Genomic DNA, 26,026 nt, shown 5'->3' with positions numbered 1-26,026 from the left:
TGCGTACGCAACGATAAGCTATAGATTGTAACAACTGATAATGATCGTATGCACGGCTACCTATGTGCAACGGCCTCGTAGCGACCAACCTTTCTCGGCCATAGGCAGCTACAGTAGTATTGATGCCTGTAATGACTGCGATGACTACTGTAGTGCCACTATTTGTGGCTACGATAGTTGCAACAACGCCGCTGCAGTATTTACTGGCCACAACCGACATCAATTAGACGCTGAATGCCATAGTTTCTAATGGCTACATAGTAGACATGTGGGCATAACCAACCGCGGGGGTCACCAATGAGCGCATGTGCACGATCGTGTAGTGGGACAATCCGTCGAGGGCACTCAATCAATGACGCGCTATGGAAGTATTCCATGGGCGAGGAATGCAGCGGCACAGTATGGCAACCGGTGAGGTTAGCCTTGCTCTCCCATCTCATGTAAGAACTTCTTTTTCTTTAATCCTTTTTCGTTAATAATCCCTTGATCCGTATGAATCCTTTTCTTACATGTATAAACATATTAAAGTATTTGTGTGTGTGCATGAACATTTTCAAGGACGTGTCTTGTTTCTACCCAAAAAATATATATAAGCATGCAAGTGTTTATCCATTAATGCGATGGTTGCAACAATATTGTCACGACATTTGCTGGCAGTGATCGGCATCAACTAGATGCTGAGGGCTATAGTTCCTAGCGAGTACACAGCAAACACACAGGCACAACCATGTACGGCTACGACTGCAAGGGTCTTCAATTGACGGGCACGCATGAATACACGATGGGAGGATCTGTCAAGGGCACTCGATCCACAACACATCATGGAGGTGTTCTGCCGGTAAGGAACGCTACGAGAATGTAACGATTGTAATGTAACAAAGTATGAGAGAATAACGTTTGGCGAGACGAGACACCCAGAGGTTGAGAGGACATCGTCGAGGGGTGAGGCACCGAAGACACGCAGATATGTGAGGATGCTACCGATGAAGTCGGATACTTTGAAAATTAAACTTTGGGTATGGTTTGCTGGAATAGATATGGGTTGGATACTAATGTTTATTTCATAGGATAATTTGTTACTCTGTCACTATAGTCATAATCTTAATTGGAATAGGGAATTTTAGTAGTAATATAATATATTATTAAGTAAAATTAGATATAAATTAAGACACGAAGTCGTTGTAGTATAGTGGTGAGTATTCCCGCCTGTCACGCGGGTGACCCGGGTTCGATCCCCGGCAACGGCGATATTTTTTATGCGCGGAAAATAATTACTTCCATCTTATTTTAATTGACACCTTATTTTACCCCAATTTTGACTCATCTTTATATATATATATATATATATATATATATATATATATATATATATATATATATATATATATATATATGAGAATTATGAGAATCTTAAATCTCATAATTCTTTTAGCTTACATATATCTATATGTACTCTAAAAGAAAACATATATATATATATATATAAGAAATTTAAAAATTAATTAATCAAATCAGATTAATTGATTGTGAACCAGTTTGATTTGATTAGGTAGATTAGTAATCCTTATGGTTGGGTTGGAAACTCTTTTGAACACCCTACGCACAACGTTTCTTCCTTGTTTGTCGGAGGCGGCGTGGGTGGTTGGATCTCATGGGATTCTTCCGAAGGATCGCGGGCTTTCTCGGGTTGACGCGGGAGGAGGACGAGGCGGAGGAGGATGCGGACGCCCGCCACCAGAACGGCGGCGGAGAGGAAGGCGGCCGGACGGGCGCCGGCCCTCCCCGCGCCGCAACCAGAGGGTTCAGCGTGCATGTCCCCGTCGCCGTCGAGCGGCCTAGCGTTGGGCCCGTCCTCGTCCCTTGCGATCCCGGTGAAGGCGGTGTTCAGGTGCTCTCTTCAAATCTCGTTCGCGGCTCGACTAAAACTTGGACCTTTGTTTGCCTCTCTTCTCGCTTCTCTTCCTTTCTTCGTATTCTGAGTTTGACGCATATCGTCTCTTCTTCTAGGGTTTTTTTTTTCTTGGATTATGAACTATAATGCACCGATAACAGTGTCGATTTAAGCCTCTTAGGTAAGATCGCTCGCTCTATTTGTGCATCAGAACTGGCCAATTGAGTAGTTCATCAAATATCGGAATAGATTGACGGATCAGAAAAGTCGATCTGGGCTGGCTTTTTCGTTCCGGAACAGCAAAAATGATGAATGTTAATTAGAAATTACAGCGTCGATCTCTGAAAGGGGAAAAGAGTAACCTTTAAAAGATGTCTTTTTCTTTGATTTCGGCTTGTTAGTTTGATTCGATTCCATGAATCCTCTTGCTGGTTAGTACTAATGTTGGACAAACTAATGTTTCTACAAATTAGTGCTAATGTTCCATTTCTTTTCCTTTCATATTTTAGGGACTCCTCCTCCTCCTCTTCTGGCATTGTATTTCCGATTCATTTTACTAGTTGGGTTATTCTATGCTTTTATTTGTTTCCTCCTTTTCTATATCAATCAGGGTTTTAGGTGGTACACTCGGAGACTACGCATGGACGAAGATGGAGATGTAGCTGATGAGTTCTTGAGCGAAGTCATAGCGCAGATTCCCCCCACCCACAACCAGATCGCACCACCTAAGTTCCAGGTGAAGTACAACACCCGACCGACCGCCATGGCCATGAGAAAACAGGTCATCGTGGCCGACGGCAACGTACATCAGAGCTTAGAATACCAAGGGAGGCTGCAATGGGTGTAAGCATACTCGTCGTCCATCGATCGATCCCCAACCGAGCGTTTGAGTCCTCCAAATGGGACTGCTGCCCGTACAAAACTAGCCTATCTGATGGTTTTGTTTTGACTCCAAAGTGATCCACTATGAATCCTCTTCACCTGTACAAAAATGTATGCTTCCGATTTGGTTGTGAAAACTCAAAATGAACTAATTTATTCCAGCAGCAGCTCTAACTAAACATTTCATGTAATTTGGACAAGTCTAGTCGATTGCACGGACACAAACATGAATAGGTCTTCCTCCAAGCATGATTTTATTCCTCATGATAATTACAACAATTCAGGAACTATTATAGTACATTCTTATCAACGAAAATGTAAAGACAACCAAAGATGAAAACTGCATATTCCTTTAGGAGATTGTTGAAGTGCAAACCATAAATCAGTGGCAAACATGTCATGCTTTTATATAAAGTTCGATAAAATATTCTTGACTTGTTTAAGGAGAGCGATGCAGTAGAGAGAAACCAAACAAGAAGCCAAGTTTTGAGTTACACAAGTTGTTTTTAGATCCTTATCAAATGATAACTGCACAGTTAAAGAGTATTTTGCCGATTTAGTTAGCAGCGGCAACATCGTTCAGCAATTAAACTATTCCACATATTAAATCGTCGAAAGCTGCAAGCAGGAATCCAACCTTTCTATGCACCAAGATTGTCCACTGAGGTCGGCGACGGTTGGGCATTTGGTGATTGTAAGTTGGAGATTGAGATGAGCTTGGATCGATACTCTTCTGCAGTACCACCGCTATCTTGATCAGCAACAGGAGTGTCAGCTGTGTTAACAGACGACCCTTCTGTAGTGATCACATCTGGAACACATTGAGAGATTGCCATCAGTGACTCCCGTATGAGCTCTGGAGAAACCTCTTTCTCGGATAATATAGCATCCATGTGCAACAAGTATCTTCAGCCTGCAGAGAACGAACCTTTCATGTCTACTATTGATTCTGAAACTTTAAGAAGCTGAAGTTGTAAGGGTGCGGTGCTAAATTAACACAAGGAACATATTCTAGCCCGGTGAGGGTGTAGATCAATGTGTCTCATTCCTTGTCACCTTAAGTCCTTGCACAAGGAAATCTTGCTACTGGCCAGAGGGGTGGTCAATGTTCCCTAGTTTTGTCATGTCCATAGAAATGCTAAAACCAGAGTGAATTTTCTTTCCTTTCCAAAAAGGGAAAAAACAAACTACCACTGGGAACATGCCAAAGCCTTATGATATGAGAGAACTGCGTAGTAACATATATCAACTTATACATGCAGAAAGTACCATCACCATAAAACACGAATCATTAAAGGATGTCTACAAGATTACTCCGAGAATACCAAAGTGATTATGAACACTATTCCTGTCAAAGATTTAAATACTCATGTTCGAGCAACGCATCAGCATGATCCCAAAATATGCAAAGAGTTCTATAGAGGACATATGTCCCCATATGACCAGCAAAAGAGCATAGATAGGACCTTCTGCGTTTGCTCTGAAGTTGAAATGGATTCGAAACTAGTCTTTACAGTGGTATCTTCTTAATTTTGTGTCACGTATAACAACTTATGATGAATGCAACAACCAACAGCAGGAAACTTCAGTAATCAAGATTTGGGGTCGACACTGCAAGAAAAGATATTATGCCAACAAATAACAACAGCAAGCCATGATATCCCAACTATTTGGGGCCAGCTACTTGAAACTTTTACCTTCATTGAGCTATGTACAAAACAATACTTTGGTTAAGATAAGAGCATTGAAATCTTTATGAAGAGCAAAGACAGAAACAAAGGGAGAGAATATAGCAGGTAAGCAATGAATGATTCTAGTCTAGTTATTTAATTCCAAGAGGATACAATAACTTTTACAGCTCCAACTTGTGTAAGTGGCAATAAGTGGTCATGCATCCTTCACTATTTCGAAACGATAGAAACTATTATTGTTCATTCATTTAAAGTAATCTTTTTATAGAGTCTTCAAATGTTAACCTTGATAAGCTTTTTTTTTGCTAATGTCAAGATTTTCCATGGAAGCAAATCATACAATTTAAGAACTTTTTTAGCTCTTAACTAGAGAAAAAGCAAAGGAGAGTTAATTAAGCTACTACAAATTAGTCTGCTTGGTTAAGAGACAGGAAGTGACAAAATTTCAATGAAAGCCATCCGTAAAAGATGTGTTCCTCAAAAATCTCCAAGCATTTTTACATAAAGACTTCACAAGGAATATCTCAACACATTCAAAGAAAGGATTCAAGAATTTCTCCTTACTAGTTGAGATAAAATTAGCTATGCGGCACAAATTTTTGGTCATCCAACTAAAAGTTCAAGAAGTTCACAAAGGCCATATAACAAATCCAGGAATTTGTAAACCTCTTTCTAAGATTAGAAATGAAGGCCAAGCATTATTAATTGAAAAACCATGTTATGCAATTCTAGCTTCAGATTTCCAAATCAACATGCTAAACACTAGTCCCAATGTCATCGTTTCCGTTGCACTAATCGTTGCTTTCTTTCATGTCTATAAATTCACTCCGTATGTATTTATTTCCGTAGTGCACATAGTGCCTTAACCACCAGGATAATACTAGTCCATAAACAATTCACAGCTCGGCAAACAATATCTAATTAACAGAGCTAAGATCCTAAATCTATCAGCAATTCCACAGCAACACCCACTGCCTCCTACATCCTTGTCAACATCCAATCTCTTTCAGCACAAAATCATCCAAATCTAGAGTTCCACCGAAATTTTCAAACATATACATACACATCAAATAATCGATTGTGTTCAAACGAAGCGATGTTAGCAACAATAAAGAGAGGAAACAGGCCAAGGCGCCAACTATAGTGAATCTACTAGTGGAAGTAAGTCGAAGCCAACACCAATCCATTTGAAACGGAGGCTCCGATCTTCCGCCAAGTCGCAGATTTCGGTCCAGAGAGAGAGAGAGAGAGAAAGAGAGAGGGATTCGCCAGAGAGAGAGAGAGAGAGAGGGATTCGCCGTACCTCTCGAGAGACTTAAGCGGATTCGAGGTGGGTTTCTCTTTGCCTCCGGACTATCGCGAACGCGAATAGGAGGAGAAGGTTGGGAGAGGATGAAAGGGACAAACGATGCTGTTTCTTGGAGGATACGTCCTTATCTAAAGTATTACTCTAAACTTACGGTGAGAATTTTAGGAAAAAACCCTAATTTTCAGAATTATCCAAATATGATTCCAAGTTTCAAAAATTTTCGCTTTTTTTTTTTCAAAATAACAAAAGGCGGAGAGGAGACTAAAAGGTTGGAGTATGATTTTTTCACAATGATGAGGATAAAATTATCTTTTGCATGCAATTAAAGTTGTTTTATGAAAATTTTTTAAACTTGAGACGCCTTAAGAAATCCTAAATTTTAAAGATCTTTTTAGGAAATTAGCACAAACTTCCGCTTTTTTTTTATATATGCTTTGTTAGAAATACTTCGCGTGCTGTGCTGTCTCTTGCCGACCGGTGAATCTGTTGGTAAGAAAACGTGGGCCGCGTGCCTCCGAGTAGGTGAGGTAGGTAGGTCAATGTCTTTTCCGTTTTGGGCGTCGCTTCCTTCTTTCCCATCAAGTCGATACTCTCCCGTTAACGGCACGTGGGCCGCGTGCTTCAGAGTAAGTTGACATCCTTTTTCCTGCCATCGAGCGAGCGGCCGTTACTCCTCCGTTGACGGTCAGTAAGTTGTGGGTCCCTCATGATTCTGCAGTCAGTCAGTGTCTTGTATACAATTCAATGGAATAAAAAATATTTTAAATGCTGTAAGAAACCTTTCAAAAATTCATTCGTGAATTAACTGACTACCTAATCATGTCATGTCTCGGGCAAAATTCTTCTAGGAAACAGGACGGCTTGATGATCTCGTTGTTGTAAGTTTCCAAGAACAGTCATATTAATTATTATCCAACTCAAAATTAATAACACAGATTGTGGGTGCAATTAGGCTTACTCATATAAATCAAATATTGTGCAATTACGAAACCCTCAAGTGTAAAGATGCTAATACTCGTCATGGCCTAATTAATCTCGTGAAATTTCTATACATTATTGTGTCTGCTTACCTTCTCAGCATGTGTGCTGTCACAACGTTCCTGCTGCATTTAGAACCCAAGACGAAACTTGCGTACAGGAATGACAGATATCGGAGTTGCAGACGTGAAATCCATAGCGACTGCGTACTAGCCACGCCAGCTGCTCTGCTTCTTCACCTCGAAGGCAGCTCCATCGTTGAGCATATCCTGGGCATCTTTTTCCATCCCGAGCTTTGAGAGGGCAAGGGCTTGCAAGTAGAAGGCCGTCGGCCACTCCGGCATGCACACCTGAGCTTGCATGGCGTCGCGTAGGGCCAGCTCCGGTTGTCCATTCATCAAGTAGGAAAGGCTCCGCCTGGCAAAGACCGTGGCTGAAGGAACTGACATCATCATCACCAACTGGATCAAAACGAAATGAATTAAAGCTCTCGCTCCGTTTGCACAAGCAAGAATCATACAACAATTTGTAATGGCGTGATCTAAGTAGTTATCCTAGACTAGAGAACCAGACACAAATTTTGATGGGCACTATAAGTTATCTGTAAACAGTATAATAAAAACATTGTAGGAATATATAATGCCAAAACGATAAGCACAAGGTTAAGTCGAGCTCTCGTATCATCAAAATCCTTAGTTTTGTATCCGTCGCTATCTTCACAATTAACAAACCCAAGGGTACTTTCCACTTGAAGAAATGGAATTCCAAATAAAAACCCAGGTGGCAAGGCCAAGCATTTTTATCAATCACAGCCTCTTCTCCAAGCTTCTGGTGGCAATGCCTTTGTTATTCTCATATTAGCCAATTCTTTTCCAGCTATTTTCTGACCTTTAGAAGGTCCAGAAGTTAGGAGAAAATGTGAAATTACTTGTTTTTACTACCACAGAGGAGCAGGGATGGAAGTATCATTTGTGGACCACATAGACCACCAGGTCATACGGACAGCATAAAGATGCCGGTGGTGTATGCTCCATCGAACTGAGCTTGAACTTCGGTCCAGCTAGCACTGTAAGTTCCATTATTTTGAGAGTCGGTCACAGAACATCTCCAGTTGTTAGTCCATGATTTGCGTTAACCAGGTTTATATTAAAAAATAAAGGAACAACCCATGCATTTCTAAATAGAAAGCTCATATCTGTTTTTTCTTTTCATTTTTTTCCTCTTTCTCAGTCTATCATTCTTGGGACAGAAGTTGGTTGCATCAGCCCCATTGGAGGACAATGGAGAGATAATCTACCATCAAGATACAAGTGGTGTTGAGATCAGGAGAGACTCAGTGAATTGGCCTTGGGATCCATCAAAGGCAGTAAACTCCACATACGAAAGGCCAATTTGTGCCTGAGGTGATAGTAATGTCACATACCTCATCAAGCTTGATATTGAAACTTTCTTCTATAGAACCCATTATAATCTATGTTCAAAAGGAATATGTGTTCAGTATTTTGATCCTGGTTTATTACAATGAATTACAGTTGTCTATTTTTTATAATCTACCAGTAACTTTATCACAGTCTCTCAATTAATTTATTCATATTGTTCATTTAGATCTGTTTTTGTTTTTCACATCAAATAGCTATTAGTGAAGGAAAATCATGCGACCATGTTATATATAGCTCATGGCTCCTTGATTTTCTCAAATATTTACTTCTTTTTTCTACTTTATATTTCTAATCTTGTTTACGATTATTATATTAACTTTTTGCTGAAATGGCTCTCTGAAATTAATCCAATCCTTCAAACATTTGTTAAACTAGAAGTCCACGTAAAGAAAATATGAACAGTGCAACTTGGCAAAACAGAGCATACGAAAATCAAACATAAATATTCACAGAAAATTTAGATTGTATGTAAGCAAAGAAGCTGCAATAATTTGACCAAATCATACAGAAGCAAAAACACAGTTATCATGCATAACAAGTGCTTGTGGTCCAGAGGATAAGTTGAAAATTAAAAAATATAGAAGATCGTAGTAAGCATCAGTACATACCAGCAGTGTCAAATGTATAAGCAATGGAGCAAAATGAAGGATTAATTTTTCAGGCTTCAGTTACTTGGTGTAAGGCTACCAAGTTTAAATGTGAAGGTAAAACAAAGAGTTATAAGGACAGGCTAGAAGTCTAAACCATCTTTTTTTCAACAAAAGGAATGGTTCAAGAAGAAACTAAGAAATACGATAATAAACAAACACACCTTGGAATAATAGTCAATAGCACTCTTGAAATCTTTATCTCTGAATGCAATGTCACCAAATTTCTTTGTATTCAACATCTCTTGCACTTGTTGTGTCCATTCTTGAAAGGAAAGCTTCATCCAAACAAAGAAAACAAACATGCATAATTAAAGATTGACAAGGCTATCACAATTGCCATTTTCAAACCGAATTTCTTGAAGTAACACAGGAAAAAAAAATGCAGAAGAGAAATTTGCAGCTTTATGCACAAAAAACTCATAGTTGAAGAAGGCTTCACTATGGCAACAAACATGAAGCATGCAACTTACTGAACAAATGAGAGTGACAAGTGTTTTACCGAGGGATTCTAAAAAACATAACATAATATACTCATATTGTTTAATCATGTGAAGTGTGCACATAGAAAGAGAATTCCAACCAATTGATAATTCTTTCAGGATAAGTTAAGATCTTAATTCTCATTAAACGTAAAGATTTTTCCCAAAAAATATCTTGGTTTTGCACAACCAGCACATGATATGATCACCAGATCCACCACAATCCTTGTTCCAACTTCCATCAATGTCAAATGTCAAGATATAGAATCTTTTTAAATTGTTTCTGAAACCTTACCTCATTTTCTGCACCTTCTTCATCTTTATAACCTGTCTTAAGCAATATATCATGCACAGCTGTTAGATCCATCCTTGCACAAGCCTTTCCAAGTGGTGAGAGCATCACCGGCAGCACCTGTTCTGTCTTTGTTATACCCATGAGAGCATGTGATGGAATCTGCATCATCAATGATTATGAAGTTAAAGCTGCGCAAGAATTCGAAAAAACATAAAATTAGAATGCTGAGGCATAACTAGTAGATAAAAGTTATTGTAAGTTCACCTCTTTCTGAGTTTGAAGTGGTGCTAGGGCAGAAAGAAGAAATTTAGAGTTGGGTCGATCTCTAGCCTCAAACTGTAGACATTTTGAAGCTAGTTCAACGAAATTAGTAGCATCATCATTAGCATATTGCCCCTCCAGGGAAGAATCCATAATCATTAACATGTTCTTTCCTCTTATTAGGTCTAGTGCCTGACAAGAGAGAATAAAAACACTCAATAAATAGTGAACTTATAGACAAGTGAGCAGATCAGACAAAGCAACTATATATATAAAATTCATGAGACAACATGTTCAAAATGTTAACTGTAGCACTGAGGTAAGAATGTTCATGTGCATGCAGTAATTTAGAAAAGGTAGAATGAAAAATGTTTTCATTAGCTAATGATAAGGTGCAACCATGATAGAGAGAATAAATAATGAAAATTTATTTAAGATGGCATGGATATGTTTGACGGAGATGTAGATACCATGGTTAAATAAAGTGAATCATTTGGTGCAATGAAAGGTAGCCGGAGACCTTAGAGAACTTTATTAAAAACTATAAAAGATTTTATTGCTCATTTAATTAGGGATATCGCCTTACATGGAGCTCAATGGCAAGAAAAGAGCCATATAGCTGGACCTGAACATTTAGTGATGTTCTGATTGTTCTTCAGCTGTTGAATATAAAGAAGTACACAAATTTCTAAAAAATAAACAAAGTTCAAACTTAATGAGAACTCTTCCTCAGCCAAAATGTGAAAAGTCACAGAGTGGTAAAATCATATCAGCTTCTAAACCACCTGCCACACTACACCACATGTCAACCATAAATGTATACAAGAAAGGATCAAATGACGTTGGAGCCAACAATTGACGACTACTAAGATAAGGCAATCAAAATATAGTAGCAGTTATTTTCAATCTCCAGATAAGTAATGATTTCAAGATGGTGATTCAATCCATATTTAAAAAGGTTGAGTTAAAATGAAAGAGAGAGAAAAACGAGCAAAGGCAAGCTCAACATGAACATAAGGCTATCTCAAATATACATACATATATTCCATGCTCCAGCTAGAAAAATGAAGCACTTTAGTTTGTCCTAAGTTCATTTCTTAATTATTTAAATGACAAAATAAAAGGGTTGAGATTATGAACATAATATGATAAACATTCCTAACATGACGAGAATTGCCTACTTTGATAACCTGGACATACATGACTTGGGGGGATATGCTTCCCACTCAAAAGATCTAAAAGTACAGTTCCATAACTGTAGATTACACTCTCTGGAATTACCCTTCCTGCACAATTACATAAATCCAGGTTAAGTTATGCTACAACAAATTAATAAGAGTAACAATATCATAAACTTGGAAGTATGGATATGAAGTACACTTAGAAGCCAAACATTAGCTGATGAACATCACCAAAGTAAGAATCCTGAAGGACTTATATTATCCGGATACTTTATCTTGTTCCAGAAATGCCAAATTCAGTAATAATAACAGCAACATTAATGAATGTCTAGGAAAAATTAGTTAGATAAGCCTTTAAATCAAGTTTCTTTCAATATAGGCCACACTACAGTTTACTTGCAGCAACGTTGAATTGAAACAAAAGGGCAGAGAAGGATGTGAATGGAAGGATCAAGCACCATTATAAGGCAGAGACAGGATCTGCTTCCTTTTGCCTATGCGCCAGTGACAAAGACATTGTTACAAAACAAATCATTTGCCAAAAAGGGTCAAATAGGACTAAGGGGAATACATTTGATTCAATACTAATTCAGTGATTTCACTAGTACAGCATAATAATATACCTAAATTTTCTACCTGTATAAGTGGGACCCAGTTGTGGAGAAATTTAACAAGTGCATCAGTAATGATAATTTAGCAAATTGCAAGAATCAAGAGTATTGAAGATAATTGAGTTACCAGTTCGCAAGAATTCTGGTGGAGTGTAAGCTAGGTTAGTGCTATAACTTTTTCCATCTCGGCTATTTTTCATGAGACCAAAACTAGACAAACGAGGATCTCCATCCTGGCAAAAACAAAGACAAAATATACAAAATTTGAAGAAGTTAATAAGTGTAAAGAATAACTAAATAATGTTTTCCAGAAACACCCGAGACATAGTTTTACATTGTGAAAATCATTTTCCGAAATCCTAGGCAATATGGCTTTAGAAAAACTTTAAAAATTAAATTCCACAAGATGTTATACATTAAATATCTCATAGAGCATTTAAGTTAGAAATCCATTATACATATATATCCAGAATATATCAAATTCAATATCAGTATTTTTCAGTCCACAATGCATGAAATTTTATGAATTATAGTCCAGTGGATAGCAATCTATAAAATCTTTAGATATTATCACAACAACCCGCATGATACATGGAAGAGTACCTTATAACTCATTGAAGAATTACTCAATAGGAAAAGCCTTTATTTGACAAGTGGAAAAGTATAAAAATGTAAAATCATCTTTTTACTCTTTGTTAGTGACCAGCATAATGCAAAATATAATATATGATATGCTCACAAAGTTTTGGGTATGTCAAAGGACCTTTATAATGACAACACCTTAACTATAGCAGGATTAAATTTTCAAAGGTAATAATTTCATTATAATGCAGCTCACGGCACCAAATTACACATTTAAAAAGCAAAGAAAATTGTCCCAAATCACATTTAAATTTCATACCTCATCAAAAAGAACTCTATAAGAATTCAGATCATGATATATTCTCCGGTTTTCAGTATTACAATGATCAAGTGCTTGTGCAATGTAGTATGCCACCCTAACTCGCATTGCCCATGGTAGAGGCTGCTTATCCCCTAACAAAATGGAAAATCACATAGTAAACCAAACATTCATACTTTAGCAAATGAGTCACTTCAGCATTCACATATGTTTCCAGTTGAGATCTCAAATAGTACAACCACAATGAGAACCAGTTAGGGAATGTGGTTCCTGTTACAATTCAAAAGGTTGCTCTTACAAGAAATTAACATACTAAATTGCACATATCACTATAGCTATCAAGGAAACAGCTGGCACAGCCACTATAATAGAAGTCTCAAGCATAGAATGCAATGAAATTTCAAACATAATAAAACATGGATCCACATATCAGATAAAAAGTTTCTCATCAAAGTGTATCATGAAGCTTCTGCAGGCTAAAAGCATAAATGAATGCTGCAATTGGTTGAAAATTTTCAATTAGCAAAATTATATTGGCGGATTATCTTGAACTTCGACTGCTGATCTCCATTTCAGATATCATGTTAGTCAAATTAGGTAAGTGCTAACGTGTCTATCCATTTTTTTATATGACAAGCATGAAAAAAATACTTTGGTACTCCATGCTTCAGAATAAGTTATGGGGACCAGAGAGCCTAAGTTTGGGTAGTGCTAATGCACCAGAAGAAAGTGCTAAAATGTAAAGACTCAGATCTGTTTGGATAATAGCTTCTGGAGAGAAGAGAAGAGGAAGGCATGAAAAACGGACCAAAAAAGAGTAGAGAAAGTAAGCCTCTCTTCCTATGTCTGGATGCAAGGAGAGAAAAGAAGGGAAACACTTTTTTTTTTTTCTTATTTCTGAAAACCAAGAGAAGTTGCAATAAGTACTAGCCAATTTTGGTCTCGATTATTTTAGTCTTTCATATTTCTTTCTTTCCTATCACATTAGGGTAAAGAGCTAACTATATTTAGGGCCCTTACTCTCCCATCCTCTCCAATTCAGAAGAGAAGTAAAAGGAACCTCAAAGAGAATCAGATTCTCCCTATTTCTCTCTACTTCTCTCCGGTTGTCTCCTATTTGCTGCATCCAAACAAGAGAATCCACTTCTCTTTTGTCCAATTATTCAAAGTCGAAAGCACCTTAGCTGATATTATCCAAGTTGTGTAAGTTTGGCAGGAGTCTGTCACCACTTTGGTGCATACTACATTCATTAAAGCTTTATATATTCTGCTAGGTCCTTTCAATAAATGTTAACTTTCTTTTCTTTTGTAGAATTTATGGCTAGATCCCCCTCTCTTGTTCATACTAAACTTTTCCATTGATTGTCAATAGATCTTTCCCAAATAAAACAAAAATAACTTAAAAAACACTTTTCCAATTTCACAGGATTGTTGACATCTTGTCGTCCTACCTCTTCTTTAATTGGCTAGAGCTATATCAACATCTACTGACTTTAAATAAATGAAGATTGAATAAGGGAAGGAAAAGCGAAGGAAAATTTAAGGATTCCAAAGTATAATTTGTAAACGGAAAGGCCATGCAACTCATCAAGTCTTGTACAGAAGCGTACAATGGAAAAGATGCTTAGACAATGTGTCATTGGGCATGAACTCTGCGACGAGAAGTCTCTCGTCATCCTCCGCACAGCATCCGATGAGGTTCACCAGCCTCTTATGCCGCACCTTTCCCACCCCCGCAGCTTCCGCCTGCAAGAAGATCTCAAAGAAATACTCATTCAAAACAATCTTTCTGCAATAGCCATAAATCTAACATTACAGCTAAAACAAAGGGACCAAGATCCGACCACAAACTGCTGGGCGTCGGGCCACGACTGCTTAGAGAACCTCTTGACAGCCACCAGCCGTCCTCCATCAAGCTTTCCCCGGTACACGACATTGGGCGCCTTCTCGCCGCTCTCGGAAACAATCAGGTCCGGGCTGAAGCCCTTCGTCGCCGCCCTCAGCTCCGCCAGCCCGTATTCCTTGAAGGCCGGCACCTGATCCTGGTCCCCCGCCTCCCCATTCGTTTCTATCACCCGAAATAAGAACAAAACATATCCACCAAATATGGAGCGAAAACGGAAGAAAGGGGGAGAGATGGAAACGAATGGCCATCGATGGTACCGTGATCTGGCTTGTCGGCGTGGTCGGGATCGTCTTCGGGGGAGTGGAGGTTAGTTGTCTTGGAGTGGAAGCAGCCCATCTCGCGGAAGGGCGAAACCCTAGAATCCCATTCGACTTGGGTCCGGCGGAAGGCGAAGAGCAGAGAAAGAGAGAGTCGTGGAAGAAGAGGGAGGGAAGAACAGAGCAGTGGGGAGTGGGATGAAGCTGATGCCGTTTGGGTGTGCGTGTATGGGTTTTTCCGTATCAATATAATACCTGTTCTTTCTACGTGATGATGTGGCACGAAGTGGAGGAAAAAATTTTAAAGTAGAAAAGTTTTTCCTACCACCTTTGTCTACCCGACCACACACACCACGACCGAATTTGGGTCCCAAGTGAGGTAAGATGCCATTCAGCGGGCAGTAAGAAACCCGAGTAGGTCGAAAAATAAGTAGAAAAGGCTTCGCCAGGGATGAAGCGCTCCGTCTAGACAGCGCGTGCGAATCACTAGTAGATTTGTTTGTCCATAAGAATTGCTTGTGCAAGACGCGTCCGAACTCCGATTCAAACTTGCGACGTGCCTGGAGTCCAGGTGGCGCAGGCCAAAAACTACAGAAGCAACACTTCGATCGTCCCCTCTTTTCTACCAGTCATTCGATTGGACGCATACTTTTCGGGCCACGCCTGGAAGTGGAGGAACAATAAAAGTACTCGTTCGTCTCCAAAGCATGCTCTGGTAGCTTCATCTTTGTAAATAACTGAACTACGCAGCCTAACGTGCCATACCAGCGAGCTCATTGGAAGCAATCTGGGGTCCAGCATTCCACGTTAGTCTGACAGCTAACAAGAGATGGAGGAATAAGTGGGTCGCGTCACTCGGGTTCCAGTAAGTCAGAGACCGAACTAAATAATAATAATATTGTTAGTATTTCTAATGACTTAATATTAGCTGTAAGAAGGCATAATAATTTTGCTCGCAGATGCATCTGTCTGCAAGACAAATTCAGTGAGGAAATGATTTGATGCCAACATTTTGTCCTAATAATTTGAGGATTTGACTACAAATTGCATTTTCTATTATGCAAGCATTTAATGCCGATGTGATCGATGTCTCGTCCCACTCGCGTCTTGTCCGAATGGAAGAGGTCGAGTTGGAAGTGTCGTTTGTGTCTCGACTTGACGAGGCCGAACGTGACGTGTCAGGGAGTCGGCTCGGGGACTGCGGTGGCTTGTTTCGCCAGCAACGGGGAAGTCCTACGCGGTTAAGACTGAACCACCCGCGAAACCGCGCGAGGTTGACGTGGCCCGCCGCAGTGCCTCACGCAATAGGCCTGCCAGAGACCACATCGACCCTTCGGTCGTCTCGAGAATGAATGGGTCGAACTAGAGAGCCAGCCCTGACGCAGACCGAAAACACGAGTTAAGTAACGGGGAAGTTTACGAAGCAATTATTCGTCGAAATCTGAAGCCAATTCCGAATACAGGAATCTGGTTCGATTTGATCGAGTTGCGCTCGGCGGCGACTCGAGTCTTAAAATTAGATCTAAACTATCATCTACTTTTGATTTATCTGACTCGACCAATTATTTGGTTCGACCAAATTAGAACTCTGATTTAGAGTGGTTAAGTGAATAGTATTTATTCCAATGTGGTCAGAGCCTATTGAATTGAACTTAATCGAGTTGATCAATCAGCATGTACGACGCATTGTAAAACTATAAAAAAAAATAACGCATACACTAAAGATTTTGCTAAATTTAATGCATATGAATGATTGAGCATATTCATCGTATGAATCATTGAGTCATCATTATGATGGATTTAATTTATGATAAATACTCTTAACAGTATAAAATCATCCAAATTTATAATAGTTGCTCTCTTCGACAATAATGGTCAATATACGTGTCTATTTTCTATTTAGATGAGAAACCTCTAGTAGGAGCTCATGAATTATTTATATTCTTTTGATTATTATTTAAAAATAAACTTATCAAAAGTTAATTAAAAATATTAAATAAAATAAAAATAATAGCATTTATAAAAATTATGCATCATAAGAATATTCAAATTACTGATATTATTTTATTTGATAAGTCGACTCAATTTAATATGATTTGAATCGATCCATTTAATATTAGGTTTATATACTGATCGGATGATGATGAATCCACTTATCTTCATTCTATAATATAATAAAAAAATATTTTTATTTATGATAAATCCCTCGATATAATTTTACTATCATCATTGACATATCTAATGATCAATATTTATAATAATAAATTATTTTTAATTATTTTTATCTAATATATTTCTTAATTTATATGGAAAAAATATTTGAGATGAGCTGAGCAAAATACAGTTTGTTTGACGTCTCTTGAGGCTGCATGTTTAGAAATAATCCATTTGGTACTATATTCTCGCTCATACTCGCTTCTGATAAATAAATAATGTGTGCATTGTCTCAAAGTTTATAAATAATCATATTTCCGCTTATACATGTTGATACAATATATACATTGCTTCAAATATCAAAATAAAAAAAAAATTAAACCATTAGATATTTGATTATTTAAAGCATCCGTTATATTCTCGAAATCATAATGAGTTTTAAAGATGTCGATATCATTTATGGTGTCAACGGACGGTCTAAGACATATTTTGGATTCCAACCACGTCACGACTTGTTCCGCATTATACCCCTGCAAAGTTAGCACAAGGGGTACTACCCCGCGTCGAGCCGAGACCCGTATAGGGAGGCACCCCGTCAGCGAGTCTCGTATAGTAAAGCTTGGGATGGCACCTTACGACATCATTCTATGCATACTGGGCGGCGATCGCACAACGATACCATCTCGCCACTCGGGGGATTGGGCGTCACATCAAATTCGCGTACAACCGACCCTCGTACAACAGTATAAAAGCCCCTAATCAACATCTGACTAGAGGGGGGGGGGGAGAAGAGAAAATACGGCTACTAACTTAATATACGAGGGGCCACAGTTAGGAACCCCCCGATGAGAGACACACTCGGAGGCACGATCATTCCGACTGAGAGACACCTCGCCAGAAGATGATGTCATTGTCTCGACCTCCTAATACAGTCGGCCTCAACACTTCTGCCGACCAACTAGAGACGCTTTTGCAAACGACGAAGTCGACAGCCCGACCATCGACCCAGCCAGCTCCAACACTTCTTCCGACCGATCGAGAACTCTGGACATTGACTAGTCAACCAAGCCATGCTAACTCCTCGACCACGATGCATCATTTCACCAACAGGTCACATGATGATTAGACACCATCATAATTATTTATATTTAAGTGGTTGAATTTTATAAAAATAAATAAATAATTTATTGTTTAAGGTATAAATAATTTTGCCAAAAAAAAAATATAGACAACGCCAGATGCGGGGTTAAAGTGGGGTCCGCCACGGTTCTGAAGCAGGTAACGACTCACATGCGTGGCTTCGGGTGATGGGCTCACGGCATATTCGATACAATGACCGATCAGCGATCTAATGGGTCCATCTTTTCGGATCCGTGATCTGGTCCGGTTCTCAAACCCGTTATCTGTTTCGCCCGATTCGCTTGGATGGCGTCACAAAATATCCCCACCAACCGCACGGACTGCTCGAGGCCGCGCCGCCTGCCGTCAAGTGCGAGGTTTTCATCGGCTCCCTCGCGAAGGTAAAACCCTAGAAAAAGCTCGCTCCGATCCCCGAGCCCCGTGTTGGTGATGGCTTCCATGGCGTTATCTGCCGCCGCCGCCGCCGATCTATCATCTGGCCGTTCCTATGGGGTTGCGACTTGGACGCACCCCCGCCGCTCCCAGAATGGCCTTTCTCTCTCTGTTCCGTCTGTGGTTAGTGCTTCAAGATCTCACTCGGGGGTTTTTTTCTTTGTCTGGCCACCCTGAATAGCTGGGATCTTACGACTTATCGCTTAGTTTTATAGTCAAAAGTAGTTTTGATGTTGGGATACCTGCGATCCGACACTAAATCACATCTAACAAGTATAGAATTGTTTAATGTTTTCGTCGTGCCGGCAAATATGACATCAGATGCACTTCTATTAGGTCGATGCCACTTTGATTACTAGTGTAAAATCAAATAATGTAATCCTCTTTACCTGCTTCAATGAGGATTTGTTTATATTTATTTGATTTTAGTTTTTCTTCATGGATATTGAATAGGTTTGATGATGTATAGAAGATTCTGTCTATAATATTAAACTTGAGTCTATATCATTGAACTTGGGTTTTGTAAGCAGAAGTGCAAATTGGTTGAGCCATTGAGGTCCAACAATGGCAATCCTCCAGGCTTGCAATTCCTCTATGATCGGACGATGCCAAGTGCTGTAACGATGCCGATCATGCAAGGCATTAGCTCAAAGTATGATACAAGACTGCGTATTTTTTCAGGCACGGCCAATCCCTCACTTGCTCAGGTGAATTGAGTACTAATTTGTTTGATTTAATTGAGTTAATCAAGTTTGGAGGAGCTCTAAATTGTCTGACAGGACTGGAGCCACTAAAAAAAGGTCTTTTCCAGGCCCTTCTGAAAGTTTCAGATTATTTCGACTCTTTATTATGGTTTTAATGCTGGTATGCTGTCATGTATCATTATTCTAACATTTTCTATTGCATCCCGGATCACATACAATTGACCAAAAATCAGTCAATTCTGCTTTCTGATCGAGTTTAGTTAATTCAAACTGTCTGCAAAAATTGGACTGGTGTTATATGTACTGTTATTTGTAGGTTAGATCATACCGGAATTTAACAATGCCATGAAATATGGAATAAACTTTTAGTCGTCCATTGATATAAACTGAAGTTGCATTTGGTGATGCAGTTCCCACAATATTGGATTTGGTTATCCAAACCTTATTGCATTATTAGACACTCTCTGAAGTTATATAAGAAATCATGTTGCTACAATGCCCACTGAAAAATCTAGAGAGAGATTACTTTTATTTTGAAGACTTTGCTTTGCTTTTGATACTTTACCATGTTCAGATGTAAGTGAAAATGATGCTTGTGATTCTGCTAAAACTCAAAATTTGAGGTTTGTTGATGGTTAGGCTACTCTTGGTGTCAAAGGTGTTCATAGCTTTGAGTTTTCTCAATGTTACTCTTAGCATTTGAATGTGTTTAGACCTCACCTAATCACTTGAGTCTATATGTGTTATGTCAAGTCATGACCTCTATGGTTGTTGGCCAGAGTATGATTAAGGTCTGACTAGGAACAAGATTAGTCTTCTCATAGCCCTTTAAACCGGAATTGATTAATCTTGGGTGATAATTAGTTGGCTGACTGCTATTCTAAATGAGAGTCAATGGAAGTATTAAGTTGTTCGTTATCAGATATCATGAATTGCATGTGATATATCTTAACATTACAGCAGCTGCTGTTGTGGCCTCCTTAATTTTTTTTTCTTCTTTTTGCTTAGTTAACAGAAAGTTTAGCTTAATCAGAACATTAGGTGGTAAAGATGATCTTTTAAATTTCTATTCTTGTTCTCTTAAAATATTGCTGCAATTTGTGTCGAAGATATTCCATGGGTTTCTTATGTATGGATTTGGTTATTTTGGAACTTGTTTCTTGACTCATTTCTATCCATTTCTGTTTTATTTCTAGAAGTTGATGATAATGCTTTCTTTTCTTTTTAGGAAATTGCTAGCTACTTGGGCCTGGAACTTGGGAAGATAAAGATAAAGCGATTTGCAGATGGTGAAATTTATGTTCAGTTACAAGAGAGTGTTAGAGGGTGTGATGTTTATCTAGTGCAACCAACCTGTCCTCCAGCAAATGAAAATCTTATGGAACTTTTGGTAATGATTGATGCCTGTCGCAGAGCTTCTGCCAAAAACATTACTGCAGTTATACCTTATTTTGGTTATGCTAGGGCAGACAGAAAGGTAAGACCAGTTTTCAATAAGAGAAATATCATTGTCCCATGTAATTATTTTATTTCAGCATATGCTTAGTTGATTTCTGTAGAAATCCTTTTATCCTTTTGATTTAATTGTTTTCTCAGACTCAAGGACGTGAATCTATTGCCGCCAAGCTTGTTGCTAACTTAATCACAGAAGCAGGTGCGAACCGTGTGATCGCATGTGATCTGCATTCAGGACAGTCCATGGGATACTTCGATATTCCAGTTGATCATGTATATGGTCAGGTAGTTCATCTTTACCATGTTCAATTTCAAAATAATATTTATCTTGGTTTTTTATTTAAACTTAGTTCATATGCTATTTTTTTTCCTTATGCATTGGCTTGGTTAGCATGTTTCTCCTAGCTGATTGTGTATGTTTTGTTTGTTTTAACATGTCTAGCCTGTGATACTTGATTACCTGGCCAGCAAGACCATTTGTTCAAATGACCTGGTAGTGGTCTCACCAGACGTTGGAGGTGTTGCCAGAGCACGTGCCTTTGCAAAAAAGTTATCTGATGCACCTTTAGCCATTGTTGATAAAAGGCGTCATGGGCATAATGTTGCTGAGGTAAATTAACATGGTTTTTTCAATTGATTTACTATCAACAAATTCAATATTGTTTCGCATCAATTTTAGAGCAGCTTTCATATTAATATTTGTTGTTCGGGCTTCTCTCTATTGTGTGAAACTTTGTAGTCTGTGTTGAATAGTTCTACATACGAATATCAGATAGCAGATTATTACTCGCTTCAAGACAAGTATTCTTGACAACTTTTTCTTTTTGAGAATTGCAAGTACTAAATTATTCAGAAAGTTCTTGACGTATTGATTCACATTTCTATCAGACTTTTGGTATTCTTTAGTAGCTGACACCATATCACATCTGGTGTGGCTGAGTTTCATGTGTAAATATTCTGTTAGCAGTAACTTCGGGTAATCTCCGCAAAGAGTAAACATGTAAGGGGAAATTTGGGATTAAAATTGATTTTCTTTTAATTAATGATTGTTATTTGTTGGAGATGTGTGAGGTATATGATCGGAGGAGTGGTCTAAGGCCCCAAGGAGAAAGGGAGCGGTAGCTGTGGATAAACTGCAGTAGTCTTCCAGCCCTTGTGTGCACCTGCTTGCAGCTGGACTGCAGGAAGTCTGACCCGGTCAGACCCCAGTCCAGATATTATATTAAATCAGGAGGTCGATTAGCCCAATCCATAGCAGAGATTGGGACACAAACTAGAACCTATCCTGCAGACCTCAAACCAGAACTGGCCGGCCCAGTCCAAACCATACAGTAGATCATATTTGATTTTAAGCTGCCCAAGTGTATATGTCTGGGCTTGTAGGTGTGGACTCAAGTTAGGAGCCTGACCAATTCATATGGTTTTTAGCATCAGGTTCAGACTCTTGTAAGCCAGCTCACCAGGGGTTGGCCTGCACCTGCTTGCAGCCAGACTGCAGGAAGTCTGATCCGGGCCAGAGCCCAGTCCAGATATTAGAATGAATTGCGAGGTGATTAGCCCAATCCATACCACAGATCAGGCTGCAAACTAGTACCTAACCTGCAGACCTCAAACCAGACCTGGCCAACTCAGCCCAAACCACACAGTAGATCATATTTGATTTGAAGTTGCCCAAGTGTATATGTTTGGGCTTATAGGAGTGGAGTCAAGTTAGGGCCTGATCAATTCATATGGTTTAGCATCAGGTTCGGACCCAGCTGTACTTTATCTCAAAACATTTTGATGGATCATACGGTTAAGAATATGTTTGTGAGGTTCAGGGTGAGGCTTTATATGCTGTATGCCTAAATTGTCACATGCATCGATACTCCAGAACCTTGTCCTCATGATTGTATTTATTTGGCTAATTAAATATGTTGTTGCTATTGTGAAGGTAATGAATTTGATTGGTGATGTTAAAGGAAAGGTAGCTGTGATGATGGATGATATGATAGATACTGCCGGTAAGCCATTTCTTATTGTTTTGAAACATCATTGCTGCTGCTGCTGTCATTGATATGATATCTAGTTCTTGGAAAGTCTATTGTTGGGTCTGCAAATTGCATCATGGACTTTTTGGAACAAGTTGACATGGCGGGTCTCACATATCCACTTCAGTTGTTTGTTGCAAGTTTTATCTGCTAATTTTTTGTTTGTGCCACTCTCATTAATGACTATCAGTACTTGCACTTTGATGCTCTTTGAGTTTTAATTTTATTCAGATTGTTATAATATATGTTGATGTTCAAATTAGTACTTCAATGAATTTAGGTACCATAGCAAAGGGTGCAGCTTTATTGCATCAAGAAGGAGCAAGAGAAGTCTATGCTTGCAGCACACATGCTGTTTTTAGGTATCTTCCTATCCTTATCTTTGAGCAACACTATTTTTTAGATTCAGAAATTGTTCTTGAAGAATACTGCCGAGAGCAGTACTTGAAGAATAATGTTGATATTTGTAAGACAATTATTCTTAGATGTCTCCCTCTTAAATTAGTTATGCACCACTTACCTTGACAATAATGGTAGTTCAGCCAGGTTTGTAAATACAAGAGATAAGAGTTGCAGAGTTGAAGGAACATTCCAAAGAATTTGGAGAAGTATCACATGTCATCCAACTTCTGTATTAACATTTGGTTTGAATGGAAGCACATTGTAGACCATGGAAATTTTGTCAGAATTTTATGCCTATTCATTTGAGAATGACATCTGGATGATAAATATCACGTGGTCCATTCAAACAAATTGAAATAGAGAAGGGAAAAGGAGAAGAGGTTTAATTAGAAATGAAAGGTTGATAAGCACACCTAGTCCACTGATAGTGTTCCCACAATATAACAAATCCAAGGAAGGGTATATCTGGTGAAAATACTAGAAAAGGGAAAAGGAGAAGTGGTTGACTTCCTGTAAAAGAAGAAAACAGTTGATAAGCACGCCTAGTCCACTGGTAGTGTTCCCACAGTATAACAAACCCATGGAAGGTTATTTCTGGTATACAAAAGTTCCAGACATTTGAGAGGTATATGGTGTAATGTTTGTTTCTAAGGCCAATAAAAACTTGGTCAGAAATGATGAGGGCAGAGACAAGATGCTATGACTTAAAACAAATATGCTACAACCTATAGAGCTAAGCAACATGGGCCATGAAACTTATCTCAAATTGCTGATGTGAAGCTCTTGTTGTGTGTTGTTGTGCTTGTCACAGAGGTTCCATCATTTTCAGATTAATTATAAAAACTAATAATGTCATTTCTTTATAGGAAAACATAGTATTTACAATCATGGTAAGAGCAGATTAAATTTTAAGTATTTGCTAGTGGCAATTTTGGTTCGACTCTTATGCTCCTGCTGATCAGGGCCAGAAATAATCCTTCTACGTAAAGTACATGAGCCTCAGTGCCATCCTGAGGTTGCTTCTTTACAACCTGGGTGTTAATGTTTTGAGTGATGCAAACTGGGGTAAAACTGCATGAAATGATCCTATCCTGATTCTGCATTGGCAGGCCTTGAATATGGTCCTTGCTATGTTATTAAAAAGTCCTCATAAGATGTTGGATATATATTGGAACCGAAGCCAGTTGATTGGTCCTACGGTGGTCTATATTCTACAGATTGGTAGTATATGATGTGGAGTCATGGAACTTCACAGTTTGTTGGCATTTACTGTCACATTGTCTGTGACAAAGTTGTTTTTCTCTTCTCTTGTAATTTCTTGTGGTAGGCTCTCTTTTAATCAGTATTTTTTAGTCTTCATCCTTTCATTATTATTCAGCATTTAGTTTGTTTATTCTGGTTGAATTTTTATATTATTTTAATATTCATGCAGCCCTCCTGCAATTGAAAGGCTATCTAGTGGTCTATTTCAGGAAGTTATTGTCACCAACACTATCCCTGTGTTGGAACAAAGAAATTTTCCTCAGTTGACTGTTCTTTCAGTGGCAAACCTTTTAGGCGAGACAATTTGGCGTGTTCATGATGACTGCTCTGTAAGTAGCAACTTTACATGATCTGATAGATTGTCTACTAATCAACTTAGCAGGCAATTTGATGGCGTTTAAATTTTGTTTCCCTTGCCTTCTGCTACTCTAATCTTCCCCTTGCATTTGGCTTCAATTAATTATTAGACAAGGTTGTATGTCATTTACTGCTTCCAATTTATCCCATTACGTCCACTTGTTTTCTCTAGCTTCATAACAATTCTTGTCTAGAGACTATAACATGTTCAAATCCACTGTTTTAATTCTGATAGTAGCTTCATGTTGCACTTTACTGGCAGGTTGGCTATGAACCCTATTCTAGTCTGGACATTGACTGATTTCATTGGAAGGTAAGAGGATTTTGAGCAGTAGTCATGGTTTTCTTGATTCTGATACTTCTGCTCAATCATAATCTGTTCCCGTTATCATTGCTTGGTATCTGTTGGAGTCAAAACACAATCTATGCATATGATCAGGCTTCCTTTATCTATGTGATGGCCAGGGCTGCTGCTAACCTCTAGCTGAATAGCTGGAAATAAGTTTTCTTGCGAGATTTTCCAGGTATATGATTCTGGAAATGGTTCGAGACTTGTCTGCTATGACTTGTTTTCATGTTATGCAATGCAAGAACATGCAGGAGCTCCATCCAAGTTGTAAATGTTCAGTGATTGACCTGACCTGGTTTTGATATGATTGGAACTAATCGAAGTGCTTTATGATTGAAAGAAAATTTTGTCACCTCAGAGAGATGGTGTTCGGATATTTCATCTGCTTCTTCCATCTATAGTTATATTCTGCGCATATGTGAATGGTTAGAAGGGGTTAACGAGAGAGTATCTTTAGATAATTATTAGAGGGGTACGAATGGAAGTTTACTTGACTTATAAATAGCTTTACTTCACCATATCAAATTACATATACTTACTATCTTTGGTCTTGTCATGTGAATCAAAATCCGGCCCCAAGCCTTTCAAATTCCTCATAAAAAGACAACCTGACCGCTCCTTAAAAAAATCCACTAGAGATGGCATGTAAGATGGTGTCTCTATCTACACTAATAAAACCCCACAATGTAGTCCAACTCTACCACACCGCACTCCCTCCAAGGAAAAAGCTGGCAATGCTTGGCCGGCTCCCGTCCTCTGTATATATATATACATATATATATATATATATATATATATATATATATATATATATGTATATATATGTATATATATGTATGTATATATATGTATATATATATACATATATGTATATATATGTATATATATATACATATATGTATATATATGTATATATATATACATATATGTATATATATGTATATATATATGTATATATATGTACATATATATACATATATATATATATGTATATATATATACTTTCTTA

The 26,026-nt window shown here is 38.5% G+C and overlaps 3 protein-coding genes and 1 non-coding gene across 4 annotated transcripts; 3 read left to right on the top strand and 1 right to left on the bottom strand.

Annotated features, from left to right (window-relative positions):
* The first annotated feature begins 1,175 nt into the window (after positions 1-1,175).
* On the top strand, positions 1,176-1,247 carry TRNAD-GUC (transfer RNA aspartic acid (anticodon GUC)). Its single transcript has one exon. It is a non-coding gene; the product is annotated as a tRNA-Asp (tRNA).
* A 335-nt stretch (positions 1,248-1,582) lies between these two features.
* Positions 1,583-2,973, top strand: LOC135652705 (uncharacterized). Its single transcript, XM_065173877.1, has 2 exons — positions 1,583-1,888; positions 2,502-2,973. The coding sequence occupies exons 1-2, from the start codon at positions 1,652-1,654 to the stop codon at positions 2,736-2,738; spliced, it is 474 nt and encodes a 157-aa protein (XP_065029949.1). The 5' UTR covers positions 1,583-1,651; the 3' UTR covers positions 2,739-2,973.
* A 3,800-nt stretch (positions 2,974-6,773) lies between these two features.
* Positions 6,774-14,946, bottom strand: LOC135652789 (serine/threonine-protein kinase BSK2-like). Its single transcript, XM_065174027.1, has 10 exons — positions 14,732-14,946; positions 14,413-14,636; positions 14,179-14,314; positions 12,569-12,702; positions 11,795-11,900; positions 11,076-11,161; positions 9,879-10,067; positions 9,615-9,773; positions 9,002-9,115; positions 6,774-7,212 (listed from the first exon to the last, which is right to left on the bottom strand). Exons 1-10 carry the CDS (start codon positions 14,808-14,810, stop codon positions 6,961-6,963), a joined length of 1,479 nt encoding a protein of 492 aa, XP_065030099.1. The 5' UTR covers positions 14,811-14,946; the 3' UTR covers positions 6,774-6,960.
* Positions 14,947-18,347: 3,401 nt separating this feature from the next.
* On the top strand, positions 18,348-25,393 carry LOC135653320 (ribose-phosphate pyrophosphokinase 1-like). The gene is made up of 9 exons (XM_065175175.1): positions 18,348-18,580; positions 18,988-19,164; positions 20,390-20,638; positions 20,758-20,901; positions 21,059-21,226; positions 22,550-22,619; positions 22,927-23,008; positions 24,481-24,640; positions 24,931-25,393. Exons 1-9 carry the CDS (start codon positions 18,455-18,457, stop codon positions 24,967-24,969), a joined length of 1,215 nt encoding a protein of 404 aa, XP_065031247.1. The 5' UTR covers positions 18,348-18,454; the 3' UTR covers positions 24,970-25,393.
* Positions 25,394-26,026: the final 633 nt, after the last annotated feature.

This window comes from Musa acuminata, chromosome BXJ3-11 (genome assembly GCF_036884655.1).
Source record: "Musa acuminata AAA Group cultivar baxijiao chromosome BXJ3-11, Cavendish_Baxijiao_AAA, whole genome shotgun sequence".
NCBI classification, from domain to species: domain Eukaryota; kingdom Viridiplantae; phylum Streptophyta; class Magnoliopsida; order Zingiberales; family Musaceae; genus Musa; species Musa acuminata.
Note: the sequence above shows the minus strand (reverse complement) of the source record. Positions and strands in the feature narration are given on the sequence as shown.